Source organism: Macaca mulatta, chromosome 12 (genome assembly GCF_049350105.2).
Source record: "Macaca mulatta isolate MMU2019108-1 chromosome 12, T2T-MMU8v2.0, whole genome shotgun sequence".
In the NCBI taxonomy this organism is placed as follows: Eukaryota; Metazoa; Chordata; class Mammalia; order Primates; family Cercopithecidae; genus Macaca; species Macaca mulatta.
Window position 1 is genome coordinate 115565690 of NC_133417.1, and position 25195 is coordinate 115590884.

At 38.0% G+C, this 25195-nt stretch overlaps 1 protein-coding gene across 2 annotated transcripts in view; it reads right to left on the reverse strand.

Annotated features, from left to right (window-relative positions):
- Positions 1-2393: 2393 nt before the first annotated feature.
- Positions 2394-25195, reverse strand: part of LANCL1 (LanC like glutathione S-transferase 1) — a 45424-nt gene continuing 22622 nt past the window's right edge. The window contains exons 5-10 of one of the 2 annotated variants that reach the window (XM_015110874.3): positions 12489-12624; positions 11790-11936; positions 8902-9084; positions 7377-7553; positions 6549-6621; positions 2394-5726 (exon numbers count right to left, since the gene is read on the reverse strand). In XM_015110874.3, the coding sequence (XP_014966360.1) occupies positions 5650-5726; positions 6549-6621; positions 7377-7553; positions 8902-9084; positions 11790-11936; positions 12489-12624 (793 nt within the window). In that variant the 3' untranslated portion in view covers positions 2394-5649. 2 annotated transcript variants of the gene reach the window in all.

Below are 25195 nucleotides of genomic sequence, written 5' to 3' on the forward strand. Positions count from 1 at the left end.
ATAAGATGCTTATGACATAGCAGGATCAGTAACTATTCTAAAATATTTGCATCTTAATGGGGGATTCCTGAAGAAAAATGAATTTAGCCTAAATTATTAATAGTAATACTGTGAATTTTGAGAAGTTGGTCAACTGAATGAAAGTACTTTTGGGGGCAAAGGACTCTTTGTCTTCAAATTTCCCTCCACCTTGCCCATCATCAAGGTGGTCCAAATGAAAGAACTCTGAGTGCTTCTGGGCTGGCCGATTGGCTTTTAAATTGTCTTCTTCCTATTACAGTTCTAAACGCCAATATCTCCATAGATAGAAACTGCAGGCCATATGAGAGACCCAATATACATGAAGTTATGGAATAATGGGAAGAGTAGTTGGAGTGGTGATAGGATTATTATAATACATTTCCTTGCAATTGCTTATCCAGTCACCTGTCTTCACCAGACTGAGTTGCCAGAGTAGAGATGTCTACCTTAAGCAAACAGATCCCCTAGCCAGTACCTTGTACATAAAGATAGCATGTTTAATGAATTTTGGGGATAAATGATTTTAAGGCATTGGTCATGGTATGATTAACAAAATGGCATGTCTGCGTCATAAAAACTGAAAGTGCCAGCAGTTCAGATTGTATCAGCAGGAGGGGGCATGTTCATTTCTGAATGCTGAATCCTGAGAAAACAGTATCATCTTTCACAGTGAGCCACATCAGTATTTTCTGACTTATAAATGCCTTTCTTAACATCCCAGCTCCATCAAAGAGAAATTAGGCAATTGGGACACTATTTTATAAACTGACTTATAAAGTCTTGTGTTTCCCTACATGACGACTAAGTACCTCAGAAATGCTTTGTCTAACACTTACTTGTTGAGTATTAGAACATTAGTTGCAGATTTAATGTTACCATGTTGTAATTTTCATGTGGTTGAAAAGTTAACATAATGTAGAAATGTGAAATTAAACTGGTTGACTATGAGCAGCAGCTCTGCTAAGATCTATTTCTCAATCCTCATTATTTCATCTCTTGGCTTATTGTCTTTGCTGCCTTCTCCTATTACTCATAAAATTGCCAAATAAGTCCCTGAGGATGCACTAGTATAGGGCTTCTGGAAAATAGTGTTTAGACAGTTTACATCATGGGACCAATGAAGCCAATATATGTGCCATTGTTACAAAAAAGAAAAAAAAAAGCCTGAGTTCTCTTGTTCTGTTAATTGACCCACAGCTTTAGAAGGAAGAGGGCAAATTTGGATGAGAAACAATGAGAAAGCAAATTTTCAGGGGACTAACTTGTAGGTTTTCAGTTTAAATGATGCTTAATAGAATAGAGAAGATATGAGAATTTTAATAACAACTTTGAATCCACAGTGGGAACTATCTTGGAAAAAAAGAATGACATAAAAATTATTCTTTTCTATTCAGAGAGTGTGAAGAGGAGGAGAAAGGCTAAGATCTTTTCCAATGCAAAATTAGGAAAAAATATACTGTAGGTAAGTCACAAAAAACAAATATCTTGAAGTTTTCTTTGTTCATGAGGTTACAACTGTGGTGCAACTTACTGTGCCTGTCATCATTTTCCTCCTAGTAGGAGGAGAAGCTAGGGAGCAGTAAACTAGAGCTGGCCTTGCCAATGGAAACTAACCTCGTAGAGTTAGCAGGACCTTTCTAAGCATCATTTGGGAACCTCTGTGTGGCCTCTGCACGGTAGTGTCCTCCCCATGCCTCACTGCCTACATCCAGAGTCTTGATATTACCATACATACCTTTACTTCATTCAAATAAGAGAAATAAATGTAACTCTGCATTTATCCTCAGTATTATCATTCAATAAATAGACTTTGGGTATGAAGGACATTTTCATCATATGTACCAGCACACAAATTGTAATTTAGAGATGAAAACGAGTATTCTATAATTTGTCAAATCTCTGTTGTGCTAAGTCACACTAACTAGCTGTGTCATAAAAAGTAGTGGCACAAAGTCATCCCAAGTGACTCAGCAAAATTTTTCTAACCTCTGCATATATATTTTACGATTACGCCTCATTTAATCCCCCCTTTTCTATTCAAAGCAGAATTGGTCAGCAGGAAAATCAATTTCTAGAATTAGGCCTTTAGTTATTAACCCCACAGCAGATTCTTATATTATGAGATGGTTAATACACTGTTGTTCTTGAAGCCTTGTAGATTCCTCTTAATTCTATAATGATCAGATTTAAAAATATTTTCCGCTTATAAATCTCTATTATCAAACGGCAGAGAAAATCTTGTTTTATCCAACAATGAGGAAAAAGGAACAAAGCCTAGGAAATGGATGTACAGAGAAAAAAACCTTCAGTTGCCATTGAGGGAAAATATTTCTCAAGTTTAAACCAAACCAAACAAACAGCACATGATGATATATAGTCCTAATAAAATTTTATTGAGAACCAGTAAGTCAAATCCTTTACAGAACATAAAAATACATATGATCCCAGCCTTTCCCATTAAATGACAATATAACATTTGGGCAGTTTCCCTGAATATCCCAAACAGTTTGCTTTATAATTAGAGAAACAGTTCATCTACAGCTCAACAGTACAGAAAACACAGGAATGAGGTGCTCTTATTTAGCGGAAGCAGAAATGAATTCAGTGTAATTCAGTGTAAATAATAAAGGACTATAGATGAGTTCTAGTAGCCAAAGGAGTAGATGCGTAAATAGTCACTCTTCACATTTTCTATTTATTTCTAAAGTAGCTAGTAAAAGGCAGGACCATCATAAGATCAGACAAAAATTAACCTGACGACATAGTAGCAGAGTATGTCTCTCAATTCAGTTATTTAGGAAATGTTAATAAAGAAAGTAACCCTAGATCCACTTTTACCTAAAACTCTACCTACCATGAAGGTTTTTGATATCAAATAATTGGAACTGACATGAACGATAAAAAGAGAGCCACATGAATCAGGATTAAAGACTGACAACTCAGGCCACACTATAGTCCATAGTTATCTATGGAAATAGTCAGGATAGTAATAATAATAGTCCATGGCATCTATGGAAATAGCCAGGATAATGTTAACATTTTTTGCAAGATGAAAAGTTAACTATTTGCAATTTCTAAATTACTATAGAAACAGAAACATGTGATGGGATAAATGAACACTGTTTGGTTATTACCTAGTCCCTGTACAGAGATAAGAGATGGTATTGAGTTTTCTAGGAAGCAACTTCTGGGAAGGATTTTTACCAAGAAGAAAAATATCCAAGAGAAAAATATAACAGAACTAGAACTGAAACAATGATGCCACTACCTTTTAAAACTAAGAAGCCTAGTATAAAAGTTTTAGTTACTACCATGTTAGGGGATTGTCTCAGCGTTGTAGGCTTTGCCTGAGTTTAAAATCCCATCAAAACTTTTTTGCTCTTAAGCATAAATACAACAAATAGCATACATATAAAATTGTGCCAGTTTAATAAGTTTTCAAAAGCTTAAAACAAACTTGAATTGTGTTTGTGTGGATGAATTTGCTAGCAGATGACTGTACCTAACCCATTTATGCTGGGGGTTGCAATTTTTTGTGTGAAAAATCAGACCTTGGCAATGACTTTGAGCAGTAGGATGTAAATGACTCCCACAAGCTTAGTGTTCCAATAATGGAACAGTAGGCATAAATGGGTTAACAAGAATCTTAATTGAAATGTTCTTCTCCCTGCCTTGAAATCTTCCTGGGGTTAAGTATTGCTATCACGATACTTGGAGAACTGTGATCAAGTCTCCTTTGGCTCAAAGAAAGTGTTCCTTTCCCTTGCTTAGTAACGTAGCTAAAAGCATAGGCACAGTAGAGTAAGACATTTAACTAAACCAAATGAGCTTTATTCTTTCAGGTTGAACACCACAGACAAAGGCAAATTAGCTTTGCTGTGCACTACTTTTACTTCTTACTGTAAGTGCTGATGTTGCTGACTGAAAGCTCGTGTCACAAGAAAGGCAGAGCATGCACACGCTTACCAGTAGCACTTCAGCAATCTGAGAGGCACAAGGTAGTGCCGACTTACACAAGTCAAGAAGGAGGAAGCTGATCTTGAAATTGAGCAGTGGGCTGCTTTTTAAATCCTACTGCCAGTGGCCTTTAAAGGGTCGATATCCAATAATACTAGCTCTTTTGGTGCTAAACAGGAGATAATAGGAGACTGCTACCTGCAGGAACCAGCACACACTCAGTAGGGATTTGGTTTGAAGTTCCAATAAAAATAGCATGTTTTTGTCACCAAGAGAGCTGTGAAATAGGCACATTTAAAATACTTAGACCCTGTTATTTTAAAGCTACAATTTTTTTTGCAAAATCAGTTGCAAAATCTCCTTTTGCAAAATCAGTTGCAAAGAGACAAAACAAGCCAGGCAAAGGCAGTATTGGAAGGAGGAGGAGTAAAAGCTGCTGAGTCAAAACATTTGTACGGGATTTGAAGCACCAGGGAGTCTTTATCTACTACAGAAAACCTGATTCTGTGGTCTCAGAAACTCATGAATTATTAAGCCTAGGATACACAAAGATGCATTTGTTCTAAGCATGAACTCTGGATAATACCTCCTCAACAAAAAGCATTTGTATTAAAAGCTTAGTGTTTTTGTTCAAGTTATTGGTTACATAGTATTCCCTTTCTCATCCCCCCTTTTTAAACCGAAGTAGAATACTGTACTATTTAGTGAAAAGATCAAAGTTCAGATAAATTGATAAGAAGGAAAATATTTTATGGCTTATACCAAAGAGTCAGCACTAATGCATAGTCACTGTAAAAAACTCAAAGTTTAGAAAGTCAGTCAGAGTGGGCTGAAATCCTAGGTCAAAGCATACTCATACATAGAAAATTAGCTTCCTGATCTTAAATGAATACTGAAATAGTTCCAAAAAACCCAGATTATTTTAGAAAAAACACAAACTGTTATTGTTAGCTTGTCTTGAACTAACCTTCAACTCAGAATTTTCACAATGATCATCACGTTTTATACGTTTTTGATTAAAAATGTTGGCTTCTGAAGCCTGTATGCCTTGCTGACAAAAACAGGCAAATCTGAAAGTATGTTTACTTCTAGTCTAAATAGGCATCAAGAATTTTAAAAATGATATTTAGGTCCCAAGTCCAGATTGCAATTCTTGGAATTTTTCTCCTGGAAGCATTTAGTTATATTTTTGTCCCTTTCAAAATGAAACACCTAGAGAAAAGCAAGTCATAAAATTGTTTGCCCTCCAATTGGAGGAAAAATATTAAAGAAAAGTGAAGTGCAATACCCAATAATAGTCACATATTTATTTTTATCTATATTGAGTTTCTTTTAAACATTTTTAGAACAGTAACAGATGGTTATATTCATAAACTTAAATAAGATTTCCTCCAAGTTCTGGAACATATGTATACAATCTCAAAACACTGTACATATCACTCACTCTCCCTTTAGGAAGAAATGGAAATTAAAAGACTTCCTTGGATACTTTTAAGCAAAAGTAAATGATAATGGAAATGAACCGAATGAAAGACAAATTCTGAAAAAAGCTAACAAAATCAAGTCCACAGTTTGACTCTTTGTTTCCTTGGAAAGCAACGAAAGCACTTAGCTTGGGTTTGAATATACAGAAAGGGTCATGCAGTGAGTTACAGGTGGCATGCTTTCCTTTCAGAGTTCAAATGCAGGGAACCTGGCTTTTGTGGGGACTAGCAGGTCAGCCAGGAAATATATTGTTCCAGCCATTCCTGAAGAAACAGAAAGAGGCAAAAGTTATTATACCAAATGACTCCATTTCCCAGGATGGCTTTTTTTTTCCTCCAAATCTTTATAGACAAAACAAGTCAACAGCATTTCAGCCTATTCAAACACACAAACATCAACAAAGGGTGCCCACCCGTGACAGCCTTGTCCCTAAGGTCTGGATCAAGGCCATACTGGAGGGGAGGGTGGGGATGTCCTCTTGGCCCTCCTCCTTCAGCATCCTATGGCTTTTTCCCCACCTCACTGACACCCCCCGAGAGCAGTTACAACTCTGCAAAAACGAAGGATGGCTCCATTTTTAACATTAACAACATCACAATATTAATGGCAATGATTTAAATGAAGTGTAAATCTATGTTTACAGACATTGTAGTTCAACATTAGAAGAGATCACTAGTGAGGTGCTCAGCCTTATATACCGGTAGAAGACTGGAGAGAGAATGGAGCCAGGTAAGTTCAAGTCACAGCCCTGCCATTTACCAAACGTAAGCTCCTGAGCCTCAGTCTCCTCGGCTGTGACATGAAGGTAGTAGTGCCTGTATGTTTTTTGCTGAATGATTTATGATGGCATCTGCAAAATGCCCAACATGTGCCTGGCTCCATAAAAGGGAGTCACCTGATGACTACCAGTATTGGGACTGTGGTAGCACACGTGCTAATTGATTTTTAATATCGATTTAGCATATTAGGAAATAAAGTAGTTTAAGAATAATTTTTTGATAAAACTTAAATTCAAATACATTAATTAGCAAGCGGAGAAGTAGATGCTGATATTATAAGGCAAATAAATAAAGTGTACAAAATACCTTCAAAGAGAGAGAAAGGGGTGTCTGGTGTTCTGCATCCATGTTCTCCATACTCTAAGCACCATTCAGCAAACTGAAAATGAGACCAAGTTAAATTAGTATAGTGATTTCTTCCAGAGACCTCCCGAAAGTTAAGAGGTTGTCTCTACAAATTACTCTGAAAAGTCAAACACTACCTTCACATCAGAGAAAGGAGATTAATGCAGAGTAAAGGATGGTCTGAGAGAGTACACAGCATGGGAGGAATTTAATGAGCTGTCTGAGTCACGTATCTCCAAGGTTATTTAAGAAGAAAGGCACTAAATCACCCTACGTCTTTATTTTTTCTCCCATAAATGCTGCTGAGTAGAATTATGTCCCTTTAAAGGAATGCTAATTTAATTGAAAGGTTTTTGAAGGTTTTCCTTAAATAACTGTATTTGTTATCCAAGACCTATGATTTTAGGGATAAATGGATTAAATCAGATGAACTAGAACCCTTTCTACAACCTCCTGGGAGACCTGCTTTTTTTTCTTTTCTTTTTTTTTTCAAGATGGAGTTTCACTCTTGTCACCCAGGCTAGAGTACAATGGCATGGTATCAGCTCACTGCAACCTCCGCCTCCCAGGTTCAAGTGAGTCTCATGCCTCAGCCTCCAAAGTAGCTGGGATTATAGACACCTGCCACCACACCTGGCTAAGTTTTTGTATTTTAAGTAGAGACCACGTTAGCCAGGCTGGTCTCGAACTCCTGACCTCAGGTGATCCACCTGCCTCAGCCTCCCAAAGTGCTGAGATCACAGGTATGAGCCACCGAGCTGCTTTCTATTTGGTGGTTCTGACTCTTACCTTACAGGCCCTATACAGGTACTTCATATCCTGCGTGAGGTTGTAGAGTGTCAGGAAGGCATAGGCATTCCCTGCAGCACCGTGGCACAGCCCATATCCCTTCTTCAGCAACCCATATTGCCAGATCACATCAGCACACTGATAGGCATCACAGAGATACTTTTCCTCTCTGAATACCTGCAGAGGCAAAGGACATGCATTCTATTATACGGGATATAAAAGAAAGTTCCACTGATACTCCTTCCTGACAGGTAAGGAGGAGAGAGGGAGATGGCTTGGCAAGAAAGGATAAAGGATTTAGTGACAGAGGGATGTGTTATATTGCTAGTGACCATTACTAAAATCTACTAGTTTGGCTTTTTGTTTTTTAAATTGTGCATGACTTTGGTATGTACAGTCTAAGTTTTCTGTGCATGTGTGTTTATGTGGATGTTACTGAGGAAGCAGCATTATTTAACTTGCAACTTGCTGTTAGCATGAGTGACTTTCCAAAGAACACATGCTCTCTTCTTTGGTAACTATGATGTCCTCTTCACTATTAGGAAGTTTCTTTAAACACTGGAGAACAACTGTTCTTTAGGAAATATGCAAATTGAGTATAAAACATTAGATTTTGTCAGAAAAAGAGAGATAGACCTTTACATTTTTTACGGCCTCCTGTATCTTCATCAAAGACTGAGGAAATATTCTGAGTAGGTATTTTTAATAGCTCATTGCAACTTAAGTGTTCTTAAAAGTAGGATAAGGCAGTTTAAAAAGTTTTTCCAGTATTAATGTGTCTAATTCTCTGAAATGTAGAATTTGATACACTGGCAGCTTATTTATGAGATGCCAGTGCCCAGCAATAATCTGCAGAGTTGTAATTTGTTGATTTGGCACCAATGGTCATAGACATCTTTTTTTTTTTCTCAACTACAAACCTTTGATTGCAGTTCTGTGAGGGCATGCTTTTTATTAGTGTTATTTATGCACTACAATGGAATCGTACAATATTTGTCTTTTTATATCTGTTTATTTCACTTAGCATAATGTTTTCAAGGTTCATCCATGTTGTAATATGTATCAGAAAGTCATTCTTTTAATAGCGGAATAATATTCCATTGCATTGTGATATGTTCCATTGTATATATATTTTCTTTATCAATTCATCTCTTGATGAATACTTGGATTATTTTCACCTTGTGGCAATTATAAATAATGCTGCTATGAATGCTGGTGTACAGTATCTGTTTGAATCCTTGGTTTTGGTTCATTTGGGTACACACCTAGGAGTGGAATTGCTAGACAATATGCTGGATCATAAACAATATCTCATTGCAACCTAAATGTTGTTGAAAGTAGGTTATGAAACCATGCCTGCTATGGTACAGAGAGATGGTGAGAATGAATTATAATTCATTTAGCAAAGTGAACTTAGGTCCCACAAGAGATTTATTTATTGTTCCTTTATGGATTAGGCTAAAACTAATTTTAAATTATAAATTTTTGGTTATTAAAAATTTTTTTTCAAAAATACACACAGTACCTTATAGGCCTGGATGAGCATGTAGATGACCCCAGGGGCGCCATGGCACCAATGGACAAGCAGATCTCGATTATCACCTATACACGGAGGGTAATTGCCAGAAGGGAACTTCAGCTGGCAGACGTAGTCTACACTGGGCTTGACCAAACTATGTAACTTCCCTTGGCTCACTTGAAGGCTGGGCTAAAAATGAGAAGGAAATTATTAGTTCTGCTGAAGCAAACAAACCTTCCTAGGTCTCAGTATATTTAAACCAGAAAAAAAGCATGGCTAAGAGGAAATGGAAGGTCATTAAGAGGTTTTGGATTTCATTCAATTTTTCCACCTATTGGATGCCTTTATTTTAATCTTTTGTGATTTCATTTAAAAACTTTAAACAGTGGGACAAAGTAAAATTGGGTTACTAGCTAACTCTTAGGGTCTTTTGAATATATTGTTTTTGTTTTTTATTTGAGATGGAGTTTCACTCTTGTCACCCAGGCTGGAGTGCAATGGTACGATCTTGGCTCCCTGCAACCTCCATCTCCTGGGTTCAAGTAATTCTCCTGTCTCAGCCTCCCAAGTACTTGGGATTACAGACACCTGTCACCATGCCCGGCTAATTTTTGTATTTTTAGTAGAGACGGGGTTTCACCATGTTGAACAGGCTGGTCTCGAACTCCTGACCTCAGATGATCCGCCCGCCTCAGCCTCCCAGACTACTGGGATAACAGGCGTGAGCCACTGTGCTCGACATTTTGTATATATTGTTTTTCAATATTGTTATCTACATACATATAAGTAATTTTCTAAAGTCAACACCTGAGAATGTGAGTGTAAGAGAAGTTTCCCATGGTTTCCATATATAAAGCAAGCTTTAAAAGTCACAAAGGGATGCACTAGACAAACCAAGCATGACTTTCGTTATTACATTTAGAGAGGAGATAGGTGGTATTTTCAATAGAAAAAGGATACTAACAAGTTAAGAGACCTGGAATCTAGATTCCAAACTATAGCATGCCTCTAGATCAGGTCTGTCTTTTTGCAGAGGATTTAGGACCGATCTAAATGCCACATTATTTTGATATAACAACGTACAGATCCAAAGGACATACTGACATAAAGCATATGAGCTACCATTTTTGATACATGTTTTAGTTTCTCCTTTTGGTCCTGTTCTTAATTCAATGACTGCTAATGTCTTTAACAGAGTCAAAGTGCTGTTATGCCAGGCAAGGTGTGGGGCATGTGGTGGTAAGGGGTGGCAGTGGTGTGAAGCACAGGCAGGAGGTGGTTGTGGTGGGGTCAAAGTAATGTTGACAATACGACTTCCACAAGATTCTGAAAGTGCACTGAGTTATTTAAAAGACAGATTTCATTTTATACGAGGAACAGCATTAAAGCTCAAAGTGTTACAGTAGAATGAGTGGACTCTCTTCAAACTTGCAGGAATTACCCAACATAGCCTAAAAATAATGATGTTTAATTTTATGTTAATGAAGGGGTACCTACTAGAATAGACTTTCAGGATTAAAAATTAAATCATTTCGTATAGATGATAACCTGCAAATGAAAAAATCAATACTTGGGTTTTCAGATTTCTTAATACAGCTAACACAAGGAGACAGAGTATGTCTCATGATTATTTGTTTAAATGAAAGTTTGATGAGGCTGTCTAGTCACTAACTATGTCTCCTCATTATTTGTTTCAATGAAAGTTCAATAAGGCTGTCTAATCCTCTTTGGAGAGGGCCTCTAATATGTTTGATTCTAACTAACCTTGAAACTTCAGAAGACTCTTCTTTCCTGAAAACTTTTAGGAATCTACATTTACTACTGGGAATAGAGAGGAAGACATGCACCAGAAAAATAAAGAAATTTAAGTCTAAATGTCAACATCCTAATTATATAACCTCTAATTGAAAAGTGTAGAATAAATACGCCAGTTAGTCTCTGATTGCCACTAACACTCAATGTGTGACTCTGCATTCAAAAGTAATAATAACCTTGAGTTTTTCAGTTTTGTTGTCCTTATTTATTTATAGGTAGAGGGCAGGTCCAACACTGATCTTGCATTATAAGAGTCAGCTACTCAAAGAGCTGGTAGTATGTATATCCAATCACTCCTGCTGAACACGTGAATGAAACACTTTTATATGACAGTGTGCCTTGGGAAGGTGACAGGGGTACCTCTGCTGCCATCAAAAATCAATTGCCATGAATTCTTATTCATAAGTGCCAATTTCTCTTTAAGGAGTGCTTCAGAAGTCTCCCAAAATGATGCCCTCATGAGAAGTCCTCTTCTGATCTCTCCCAAGTTATGTTTGCTGCAGTAAATGCTATTTGTCTTTAGTCTATTTGACTCTGGTTGATGTGCCCCAATAGTGTTAGATCCTAAGAACTGTTGGGCAGAGCATATTCAGCTGTTTTACAGGTAAGTAAAAGTCTCCTCAGCTTTGCTCTCTAAGTTAGCATTAGGCAACAAGCACTCATTTGTTTTCTATTGATTTTGTTCCTATGACTGGAATTTGTTGGAATTAGTTGTGCCTTTTAATGTGGAATAATATTTTTAATTCAAAGCACTGGCTGCAAGAGCAGAGCAGAGGTGCTTCATGCAGAACTATAGGTCAAAATACTTTAGTTTGCACAAGTGATGCTAAGTGGGCAAGTAGGGTAACCTGTAAATCAAACTTCATCTCAAAATGCAAGGCCTTTAATGTTTATACATTTTTAAAGGCACCTTCGTAAACATTACTTTTGTTTGTCTAGGTCAAGTTAATTACAAGGAGAGTACTGTAATGCAGAGGTTGACATAATGACAAACTAAAACTAGAACATCTGTCTTCTCACCCATGATAGTACATGGGTCAGGAAGGACATTTTAAAGTTCCACCACAATCACTCCTTACCTGCATCAGGTAGTAATAAATTCCAGCCAGGCCATGAGCAGCCCCTACATAATATTCCTGGTACCATTCATACATCAGTGGAGACTTTGCCGTGAAGTTTCTCTTCCTAGCTAGGTTTTCTCCAGAGGTTAAAATTGTTTCACAAATCTGCAGAGAGAGAACCAACCAAAATCACAAGTGAACTGAACAATAAACCTTCCTGGAGGAGGTAATTACTTTTTTGCTAAGGGGTACTGAGGAACACGACAAATTAGACACTAGCTTTCAGCCAGGGAAAGGCACAGTTTAATTCTTCATCAGAGAGTGGGACTATATTCAGCCTAGAACGGGGAGGGCATAGAGGAGCGTGAGCTCTTTGCATTACAGTTTACAAGAGTTCACCTGTCAAAAGCATAAAATCCTCTAGGCACCACCAAAGCAGACCCTCCATTTGGGAGGTGAAATTTGGCTCTAATCTTCTTTGGAGAGGACCTCTAAATTCTGAAATGGAGCAGACTGGCCTTCTGACTGAGTCAGAAATGTTTCCAACAGCACTCCGTAGGAAGCTATTGGTTCTTGGACTGTGCCCAACCTTTAGAGGTCCAGATACACCTTCCTTTATTTGGAATGTGCTAATTGGAGAGACACAAACAATAGTTTAGGCAGACAGTAAGTAAATGGGATCCTAAAGAGACTCCTAAAAACACAAAAACGTGGTACCTGCTGAATATGGCTTTGAGGAATCTTTTCCACTCCAAAGTTCTTATTGACAAAAAGAAGAGCATAGATGTAGCCTATTCGCCCATACAGCATTTCATTTGGAGCATGAGGATCAATCTTATTTAGGTGAATTAGCCTAAAAATAAAAATACATGCCCAAAATAATTTGAAAGGAATCAGGTATTCATGTATACTTAAAATGGTACATTGAAAAAATAGACATGCACATACAATATGTGTTTATACATACATAATATCTATCTATAGAACAGTTACGGTTCACAGATTAGCCCCCTCCATTAAATTTCTTCACTTAACAATGGAACTGACAAATACATTCATAAAACGAAAGAATACGAACGTATGGCTGAGGTTATCCGAAATCTCCCTAGTTCCTCATGGAGGCAGGCCCTAAGGTGAGTATTTTGGCAGTTGGGGTCAGAGAAGCCAAGAACTGCTGGCTCTGAGGCATTTAGCCCAGAGAAAGGACTAGGTTAACAAATGGCCCATCACCTCCTTCCTTGGTTTATTTCTTAATGTGTCACCAGGCCTACCTGAAGTAGGTCTCATCCACCACAGTCAATAATACATGTAATTTTTTTTTTTCTTTTGAGACAGTTTCACTCTTGTTGCCCAGGCTGGAGTGCAATGGCATGGTCTCGGCTCACCGCAACCTCCACCTCCCAGGTTTAAGCACTTCTCCAGCCTCAGCCACCTGAGGAGCTGGGATTATAGGTACGCACCACCACACCTGGCTAATTTTGTATTTTTAATAGAGACGGGGTTTCTCCATGTTGGTCAGGCTGGTCTCCAATTCCCGACCTCAGGTGATCCGCCTGCCTCAGCCTTCCAAAGTGCTGGGATTATAGGCGTGAGCCACTGCAACCGGCCAAAACATGCAAATATTAATAGCACAGAGATGTCAGTCAGGTCTCCATCTCCTCAGTCTCCCAGCCTTCTAGTTCTCCTCAGAAATCACCATGGTTACCATTTTTTTGTGTGTGTATTCCTAGATTTTATGTACACATAAGCATAGATATACATATTTATAAATATTCTACAGTTTGCTATTTAACAATACATCTTGACAATGATTCCGTAACAGCACACAGAGTAGTCACGTTCTTTGTAATACTTGCATAGAACCCCAATGAATGAATGTATTATGGTTCATTCAGTCCCTACGGATAGACTCAGTTCAGCTTCTCAGAAAAAGTTACTTTCAGTTCTGGTTTCAGGTAAGATGGAGTAAACACGCTCTGCACCTTGTTTCTCCCCCAAAATGTGGCTCTAAAACCTGGACAGGATAGAGCAGCTATTTGCGGTCTCTGAAAAGCAAATAGTAACACACAAAAAGAGGAAGAGGACAGGAATCTGAAGTACCACCAAACCAGTGGTGAGTTTACCGTTTTTTCTCTCTGGTATTCCCCTGGTCTGAACTCAGTATAGCCCAAAACCCAAAAGTAGGCACAAGTAGGCTGACAGAGACCCAGAGGAAGCCCTCTAGTGCTATCTGAACAAAGAGAACTCCTAATATCAGAGAGAATGGGTTAACCCTCCATTTTTCTTTATTTTCCTTTTCTCAGTTCTCTTGTGCCCCAACCTACAAGCAATCTCATGTTGGGAGCAGGTACGAAGGCAAGGGGAGCCCTGGGAGCCTAAACTCTGAGGAAGGGAAACCTCCCCCCAGATTGGAGGACCTGCAGTCTCAGGAGGGGACTGTAAGCCCCCATTGCTTTGCTTCTCTGTCTTCCACATCACCTGGCCCCAGATGCATGCAGTCATAGATGTGGCAGAGCAGGGTCATCAAAGCCCCAGCCTTTTCATCAGAGACCAAAAAGGGAAGCCTCAGGAACCAGCAAGTAGGGGAGATCACAGAGGGAAGTCAGTTTAGGAAAGTAACTGTATTTGGTAGTTTGACCTCTGAGAATGAACCTTTTTCCCTTTTTGTGGGGAGGGGAGTGGGCAGCAAATATGATAGGGAAGAAAAATGTCCTTGCTATTTTAGAGTTTTTGTCACGTGAAATTTTGAAGTGCATCTCAATCATCCCTAAATTAGCCTATAAATTTGATATGATCCCATTTAAAACATTTTACTTTTTGGTGAAACTTAACAAAATATTGGCATAAAGATCCAATGACACTCTGGAAAACAGTAGTAATGAGACGACGTTAGCCCTAACAAATGTTATCAGGTAGCTTAGGACACTAAATCTTTGTTCTTAAAATTTTTCATCTGTGAAATAAATAGTCCCTTCTGGTTTAGAAGTTATCTTGTTTATCTATATGGAAATTTACTTTTAAAGTAGTTAAGTATAAGCAGTGTGCCGTGCCTGTGCATGTCTGTCATCTAACTTCAGTCTATACACTAGGGATGGTTAATTAGCATTTGAAGTAACAAACATCAGGTCCCTCCAACCCCTGCCCCAAAGTGATGTATTTGAAGCACTCTAAGCAGGAGTCAACATTCAGAGGCACTCAGCACTGAAGTGCCTCTTTTTCATATAGGAACTTTATCAAAATCTACACCAGAGAATTTGTTGTTATTAAGGATTGACAGAAAATGGTTTTTCATTGGTGGAGTGAGTGGTAAAGATGGGCTGGAGGTTTGGGAGATGGCACGGGCTTTCCCACTCTTTCATGAATAAAGTCTAAGAAGGGCTTGAGAGCAATGTGACTTTCTCCAAGCTACAAAAACAGGGTAGGAGACTGTATGTATGTATGTATGTATGTATGTATGTCTAAATAGTATCTTCTTCTAAAGAGTACCTTCTTCCTAAAGTGTTTGCACATTTGGCAGAATTGGGCACCCACATGTGCTTTCATTTGAACATAGTAGGTAGGGGTATAGCTGAGGGGGTCTACAGCCTCTACTGCCAAACAAAATCCCAAGCAAACAGAAACCTAACAATTGTTACCACCAGGCTATAGATACAGTGAAAACATCCTAGCTCAGCAGGGAGGGTAGGTGTGAAAGAGAACAGTCTTCCTTTCCCATCTCCCTCTCCACTACTTCCACACGCTTGTGGTGAGGGGAGGAGAAAACATTTAAAATGAAGAGGATAGCTTTGAAATAAGCAGAATGAGATGATTTTAGTGAGTGAAAGTGGCCGACAGTTATGAAAGAAAGACTGAGAGAAACTAATGAAGGAGTCTTTAAGGGAACGTACTCCTCAGCAGGAAAGGGGTGAAAAAGCATGGCTAGTTGCAGTTAGTGAAAAGGTTTAAACTTTTTCATATTATACCCTCATCAAACTGAGGCAACTCAAATTAGTTAAATATGCAAATGCTGGCTCGTCCATTTTTTCTTCTACAAATATAGGCAATAATTCATAGTGAAACAGTGGTTATCTTAGGAATAGATACACTAAGAAATAGATAACCAAGAAACTTGGTTAGAGGTTTCTTTCCTTTTTCTTCTAATACATTTTCTTGTATACTTTGGCCTTTTTAAAATAACAGGGCTTAAGGATAGAATCATGGGCCATTTTGTTTTCTACTTCGATACCACATATATCTACACACACAGACTCCCTTAATTTTTAAAAGAAATTTTTAATTTAATAAAAATTTTAAATGTTTAAAAACATTTATTAAGAATTTTTTTTCTCATGTCAGAACTGGGAGCTCGGTAATGTTGGGGCCATAAGAAAACAAAATCTGTTTATTAGATACAAACTCAACTGTTACAGTAAACAATGAATGTCTCAAGTTTTGATATGAACCTATTTTTAATATAAATGTGTCAAAGTGTATAGAATTTCAATATAAAGTAATTTTGATTTACTTTTGCAAAGATTGAAAGAACTATGCAAAACAATTACTGTAATTTTTTTAAACACACGCTGCTCTATGGAAGTATTACACAGAATTACTGCATTGATTCCAATGATATTCCAACTGAAATAAAATATTTGAACCACTGCATTAACTCCATTCCTTTTTTGCCAATGTTATGACATTACCACTAGGTGGCAATATATAATTAGCATTCTATTTACTTTGCAGCCAAACACATTTGCATTTGGAACATTCAAAGTAGGTAGCAAATACCTTTCAAATATTTATTTAAAATGAAGTACTGCTCAGAGCATCTTATCAAAACAATACAGTTTAGGGTAATAAAGGAAGTATATCCCTTTTTTTCTGGATTTGAATTCAAATCGCTAAAATTCATTAGTTGGGTTCGATGATTAGTAGGATTTAACTGCAAGTTGTGCATGCTACATTCTCAAGATAAAATAAAGAAATGACATCACTGATAAGTCATAATGGTTATTTTATGTGTTTTCAGAAACTCTCAAACTAACAAGCACTTTGTTGCAGCTTCATTTATTTGTTTTGATATGTTGATATTAATGCAACCCAGAAGAGATAAGCAAGTCACTGAAATGTCACTGAAGGAAGAATAAAGACACACAAACAGGATAGTTCTGTTCCACTCCTCACAGTACTTCCTCAGGATGTTACTGGGGAAGAGTTTTTGGCCTTGTATTTTCAAAAGGTTTGTAACTTTTAAAAACAGATGTCCAGTCTCTGGGTAGGGCATCTCTGAAAAAAAGGCAGCAGCCCCAGTCAGGGGCTTATAGATAAAACCCCCATCTCCCTGGGACAGAGCACCTGGGGGCAGGGGTGGCTGTGGGCACAACTTCAGCAGACTTAAACATTCCTGCCTGTTGGCTCTGAAGAGAGCAGTGGATCTCCCAGCACCGTGCTTGAGCTCTGCTAATGGACAGACTGCCTCCTCAAGTGAGTCCCTGCCCTCCTGCTTCCTGACTGGGAGATACCTCCCAGCAGGGGTCGACAGACACCTCAAACAAAAGAGCTCCGGCTGGCATCTGGCGGGTGCCCCTCTGGGACAAAGCTTCCAAAGGAAGAAACAGGCAGCAATCTTTGCTGTTCTGGAGTTTCCACTGGTGATACCCTGGCAAACAGGGTCTGGAGTGGACCTCCAGCAAACTCCAGCAGACCTGCAGCAGAGGGGCCTGTTAGAAGGAAAACTAAGGAAAACTAACAAACAGAAAGGAATAACACCAATATCAACAAAAAGGACATCCACTCAGAAACCCCATCCAAAGGTCACCAACGTCAAAGACCAAAGGTAGATAAATCCACGAAGATGGGGAGAAACCAGTGCAAAAAGGCTGAAAATTCCAAAAACCAGAATGCTGCTTCTCCTCCAAAAGATCACAACTCCTCACCAGCAAGGGAACAAAAGTGGGTAGAGAATGAATTTGACAAATTGATAGAAGTAGGCTTCAGAAGGTGGGTAATAACAAACTCCTCTGAGCTAAAGGAGCATGTTCTAACCCAATGCACGGAAGAGAAGACCCTTGAAAAAAGGTTAGAGGAATTGCTAACTAGAATAACCAGTCTCGAGAAGAATGTAAATGACCTGATGGAACTGAAAAACACAGCATGAGAGCTTTGTGAAGCACACACAAGTATCAATGGCCAAATTGATCAAGAGAAGATAGAGATAGAAGGTTAGAGAAAAAAGAATAAAAAGGAACGAAAGCCTCCAAGAAATAATGGACTATGTGAAAAGACCAAACCTACGTTTGGTGTACCTAGAAGCGACAGGGAGAATGGAACCAAGTCGGAAACACTCCTCAGGATATTATCCAGGAGAACTTCCCCAACATAGCATGACAGGCCAACATTCACATTCAGGAAAGAGAGACCACCACAAAGATACTCCTTGAGAAGAGCAACCCCAAGACACATCATCATCAGATTCACCAAGGTTGAAATGAAGGAAAAAGTGTTAAGGGCAGCCAGAGAGAGGCTGGGTTACCCACAAAGGGAAGCCCATCAGCAGCAGCGGATCTCTATGCAGAAACCCCACAAGCCAGAAGAGAGTGGGGGCCAATATTCAACATTCTTAAAGAATTTTCAACCCAGAATTTTACATGCAGCCAAACTAAGCTTCATAAGCAAAGGAGAAATAAAATTCTTTACAGAGAAGCAAATGCTGAGAGATTTTGTCACCACCAGACCTGCCTAACAAGAGCTCCTGAAGGAAGCACTAAACAGGGAAAGGAACAACTGGTACCAGCTACTGCAAAAACATACCAAACCGTAAAGTCCATTGAGACTATGAAGAAACTGCATCAACTAAGGGGCAAAATAACCAGCTAGCATCATAATAACAGGATCAAATTCACACATAATACTAACCTTAAATGTAAATGAGCTAAATGCCCCAATTAAAATACACAGACTGGCAAATTGGATAAACAGTCAAGACCCATAGGTATGCTGTATTCGGGAGACCCATCTCATGTGCAAAGACACACATAGGCTTAAAATAAAGGGATGGGGGCTAACGGAAAGCCAAAAAAAAGCAGGGGTTGCAATCCTAGTCTCTGATAAAAGACTTTAAACCAACAAAGATCAAAAGAGACAAAGAAGGCCATTACATAATGGTAAAGGGATCAATGCAACAAGAAGAGCTGAATATCCAAAATGTATATGCACCCAATACAGGAGCACCCAGATTCATAAAGCAAGTTCTTAGAGACTACAAAGAGACTTAGACTCCCACACAACAATAGTGGGGGACTGTAACACCCCAATGTCAATATTACATCAACGAGCAGAAAACTAACAAGGATATTCAGGACTTAAACTCAGCTCTGGACCAAGTAGACCTAATAGACATCTATAAAACTCTCCACCCCAAATCAACAGAATGTACATTCTTCTCAGCACCACATCACACTTATTCTAAACTTGACTACATAATTGGAAGTAAAACACTCCTCAGCGAATGGAAAAGAATGGAAATCATAACAGTCTCTCAGGCCATACTGCAATCAAATTAGAACTCAGAATCAAGAAACTCACTCAAAACCGCACTACACAGAAACTGAACAACCTGCTCCTGAATGACTACTGGGTAAATAATGAAATTAAGGCAGAAATAAGTTCTTTGAAACCAACGAGAACAAAGATATAACGTACCAGAATCTCTGGGATACCGCTAAAGCAGTGTTTAGAGAGAAATTTATAGCACTAAATGCCCACAAGAGAAAGCAGGAAAGATCTAAAATTGACACCCTAACATCACAATTAAAAGAACTAGAGAAGCAAGAGCAAACAAATTCAAAAGCTAGCAGAAGACAAGAAAAAAGTAAGATGAGGGCAGAACTGAAGGGGATAAAGACATGAAACAACCCTTCAAAAAAATCAATGAATCCCGGAGCTGGTTTTTTGAAAAGATCAATAAAATAGACCACTAGCTAGACTAATAAAGAAGAAAAGAGAGAAGAATCAAATAGACACAACAAAAAATGATAAAAGGGGATATCATCAGTGATCCCACGGGAATACAAACTACCATCAGAGAATACTATAAAAACCTCTACGCAAATAAACTAGAAAATCTAGAAGAAATGGATAAATTCCTGAACACATACACCCTCCCAAGACTAAATCAGGAAGAAGTTGAATCCCTGAATAGACTAATAACAAGTTCTGAAATTGAGGCAGGAATTAATAGCCTACCAACCAAAAAAATTCCAGGACCAGATGGATTCACAGTCGAATTCTACCAGAGGTACAATGAGGAGCTGGTACCATTCCTTCTAAAACTATTCCAAACAACAGAAAAAGAGGGACTCCTCCCCAACTCATTTTGAGGCCAGCATCATCCTGATCCCAAAACCTGGCAGAGATACAACAAAAAAATAAAATTTCAGGCCAATATCCCTGAAGAATATCAATGTGAAAATCCTCAGTAAAATACTGGCAAACCGAATCCAGCAGCACATCAAAAAGTTTATCCACCACGATCAAGTCAGCTTTATCTCATCCCTGGGATGCAAGGCTGGTTCAACATATGCAAATCAATAAATGTAATCCATCACATAAGCAGAACCAATGACAAAAAAATATGATTATCTCAATAGATGCAGAAAAGGCCTTCAATAAAATTAAACATCCCTTCATGCTAAAAACTCTCAATGAACTAGGTATTGATGGAACATATCTCTAAATAATAAGAGCTATTTATGACAAGCCCACAGCCAATATCATACTGAATGGGAAAAACTGGAAGCATTCCCTTTGAAAACCAGCACACGACAAGGATGCCCTCTCTCACCACTCCTATTCAACACAGTATTGGTATTTCTGGCCAGGGCAATCAGGAAAGAGAAAGAAATAAAGGGTATTCAAATAGGAAGAAAGGAAGTCAAATTGTCTGTTTGCAGATGACATGATTATATATTTAGGAAACCCCACCATCTCAGCCCAAGATCTCCTTAAGCTGATAAGCAACTTCAGCAAAGTCTCAGGATACAAAATCAATGTGCAAAAATCACAAGCATTCCTATACACCAATAATAGACAAAGAGCCAAATCATGAGTGAACTCCCATTCACAACTGCTACAAAGAGAATAAAATACCTAGGAATCCAGCTTACAAGGGATGTGAAGGACCTCTTCAAGGAGGACTACAAACCACGGCTCAAGGAAATAAGAGAGGACACAAACAAATGGAAAAACAGTACATGCTCATTGATAGGAAGAATCAATATTGTGAAAATGACCATACTGCCCAAAGTAATTCATAGATTAAATGCTATCCCCATTAAGCTACCACTGACTTTCTTCACAGAATTAGAAAAAAACTACTTTAAACTTCATATGGAAATGAAAAAGATCCCACGTAGCCAAGACAATCCTAAGCAAAAAGAACAAAGCTAGAGGCATCATGATACCTGACTTCAAACTATACTACAAGTCTACAGTAACCAAAACAGCTTGGTACTGGTACCAAAACAGAGATATAGACCAATGGAACAGAACAGAGGCCTCAGAAATAACACCACACATGTACAGCCATCTGATCTCTGACAAACCTGACAAAAATAAGCAATGGGGAAAGGATTCCCTACTTAATAAATGGTGGTGGGATATCTGGCCAGCCATATGCAGAAAACTGAAACTGGACCTCTTACTTATACCATATACAAAAATTAACTCAAATTGGATTAAAGACTTAAAAGTAAGGCCTAAAACCATAAAAACACTAGAAGAAAACCTAGGCAATACCATTCAGGACATAGGCATGTGCAAAGACTTCATGACTAAAACACCAAAAGCAATGGCAACAAAAGCCAAAATTGACAAATGGGATCTAATTAAACTAAAGAGCTTCTGCACAGCAGAAGAAACTATCATCAGAGTGAACACACAACCTACAGAATGGGAGAAAAATTTTTGCAATCTATCCATCTGACAAAGGGCTAATATCCAGAATCTACAAATTTACAAGGAAAAAAAAACATAACTCCATCAAAAAGTGGGCAAAGGATATGAACAGACACTTTTCAAAGGAAGACATTTATGTGGCCAACGAACATATGAAGAAAAGCTCATCACTGGTCATCAGAGAAATGCAAATCAAAACCACAATGCGATACCATCTCATGCCAGTTAGAATGGCGATCATTAAAAAGTCAGGAAACAACAGATGCTGGACAGGATGTGGAGAAATAGTAATGCTTTTACACTGTTGGTGGGAGTGTAAATTAGTTCAACCATTGTGGTAGACAGTGTGGCGATTCCTCAAGGATCCAGAACCAGAAATACCATTTGACCAGCAATTCTATTACTGGGTATATACCCAAAGGATTATAACTTATTCTACTATAAAGACAAATGCACATGTATGTTTACTGCAACACTGTTCACAATAGCAAAGACATGGAACCAGCCCAAATGTCCATCAAAGATAGATTCGATAAAGAAAACGTGGCACACATACACCATGGAATACTATGCAGCCATAAAAAAGATGAGTTCATGTCCTTTGCAGGAACATGGATGAAGCTAAAAACCATCATTCTCAGCAAACTACACAAGAACTGAAAACCGAACACCGTGTCTTCTCACTCATAAGTGGGAGCTGAACAATGAGAACACATGGACAAAGGGAGAAGAACATCATAAACCGGGGCCTATCGGGGTGGGGGACTAGGGGAGGGATAGCATTAGGAGAAATACCTAATGTAGACGACAGGTTGATTGGTGCAGCAAACCAGCATGGCGCATGTATGCCTGTGAAACAAACCTGCACGTTCTACAGATGTACCCTGGAACTTAAAGTATAATAACAAAAAAAGAAAGTAGAAGCATAAGCAATGATTTTTACAAGCCAAATAATAGGTAACATTTATAAGCACATTTTTAGTTTAGGTGCTATAATTTATGCTAAGTGATTTCCATAAATTATCTCCTATTTTACAGATGAGAGACTGAGGTTTAGAGTAATTTACCCAAGATCATATAGCAGGGAGTACAGCTGGAATTCCATAGCCCCCAAAGCACTCACAGCCCCACACTGGCTATATAGGCTCCAGGCTTCCTTCTCCAGAACCTACTAAATAGCCTTTTAAAAAAATAGAAAGGTGGTATATACATACAATGAGTATTACTTAGTCACTGAAAGGAACTAATTTTTGATACATTCTATAACATAGATAAATCTTGAAAACATTATGCTAAGTGGAGTAAGCCAGACACAAAAGAACAAATGTATAATTCCACTTATATAAAATATCTAAAATAAGCAAATTCATAGAAAAAGTAGAATATAGGTTACCAGGGGATGAGGGTATGGGGACATGGAGAATTACTTTTTAATGGGTACAGAGTTTCTGTTGGAGTAATAAAATATTTTTTGAAAATAAATAGTGCTGATGGTTGTACAACATTGTGAATATAATTAATGCCAATGAATTGTACATTTAAAAATGGTTAAACTGTAAATTTTATATTATGTATATTTTACCGCAATAAATATTTTTAAATCCCTTTTCTGCTTATTTAAAAAAAAAAAAAAGATGTCCATTACTGACTTGTCACACTACAAGAAGGGAGGGTATACATTTCTGGACCAGGAAAGCCACCGTGCTTCATCATCCTAAGTACTGGCCCCAAAGCACTATATATGTCAGGTTAGCCATCTAATTGGGAACAGGCCACATACTCTATTCATGTTGTGGCACCGATACGTAGAAGTGGGTGGGATGAAAACAGACACACACCCTCCTTTTGGGGAGTTATAGATCCCTTTAAGAAAAGCACAAATGCTCTCTCCTTGCTGAATATAATTTGGAGGTTGTGGCACCGATACGTAGAAGTGGGTGGGATGAAAACAGACACACACCCTCCTTTTGGGGAGTTATAGATCCCTTTAAGAAAAGCACAAATGCTCTCTCCTTGCTGAATATAATTTGGAGGTTTTATACACTTCCAGAAACCCTAAGATTCTCAGAGGCCCAAGGTTAAGAATATGTACTACAGGGAAACGCTGATTTCCTTGGATTTCAGTTTCTTTAAGGATTAGACTTTTGATGATCTCAAAGGACCGTTTGGTCTCTAAAACTTAAAAATTATGATTTTGAAAGAACATTATATTAAGAAAATGTAGAAAAAGCAAGCTAGCTAGAACATGATGTTGGCAATGAAGCACAACAAAGGCAGTACACAGAGAATGTGAGTGTGGGATCTCAAAAGATCTGTAAAATGAGAAAAGTTTAGTAAAAAGTTAAAGGAGGTTTACTAAACTGATATGAAATAATTTTGGATTTCTTGAAATTAAGTCAAATTTCTAGATTTTTCCTTTGAAAAGATAAAGCAAAGTCCGTAACTTACAAATCATTCTAAGTCATTCTTTTTCTGTTTTATATAAAAGAAAAAATCTGAAAAAATCAAAGCTATAGCCACAAATAGTGTATTTTCCTATTATATTCACACACTATATTTTTAACCTTAACAAGCCTACTGGCTATAAATACTGTTGAAATGTCAAAATTTAAAAAGGTAAATGACAAAAACACCTTTAGTACCAATATACCAAAAACAAAAATCTCAGCATACTCTTACGAGCATTTTAATACACTAATACTGATATTGTGCCATTTCCCAAAGAGTGTGTTAGAAATAGGCCCTCAAGATTTCATGAAGAAGAGGGTTGTATAGGTGAGTTAAGATTGGCAAGTGCTGCTCCCTAGAGTTGCTGTGTTGTCCTCAGGTATATAAGCTGCAGAAGACTCTAAGCAGCCGGTAAAGACACATATTTAATTTTGTTTAATTAGTGCTTTGATACAAATTCCCATGTTTGAATCTATGAATCCTGGTCTCATTGAACACATTAACATTTCTCACACAGCAAACTATTAAAATTTGGCTGCACGTATTTTGGAAAGGCTGGCATTATATATAGAATATTGGGAGCACTACAATTTGATTTGATGGTACTTAACAGTGATTCACTGAATGAGAATATCTTGTGGACCTCTAAAGCAGTTGTTGGCTGATGGTTTTAAATATCAGCTATGTAAAAAAAATTAAAAGGTAGTCTCTGTGTTTCACATTTCGGTGAGTATGGAACAGTTTTTGCATTGGCAAGTCTTATGCAAGTCAGCTACTATGGAAGGAACACACTTTAATTAAACCTTGGGGGAAATCACTGTTTTGTTTCATCTTTCATTTTGGTCGAGCTTGGTGACAGGTTTTATATTAAAAGCTTCTCAGCTCTGGAATAATGGAATGTTCAGTTATTTTCCTCTAGACGCACTAAGTAATGTGTTTTAAAGTTATACTATGTAATGTCTAGCCCCTAAGAAATGTAGCATAGGCATGTATTTAAAAAAAGGTGTTTTGAAGTATATGTCAATTCAGACAATGATCCA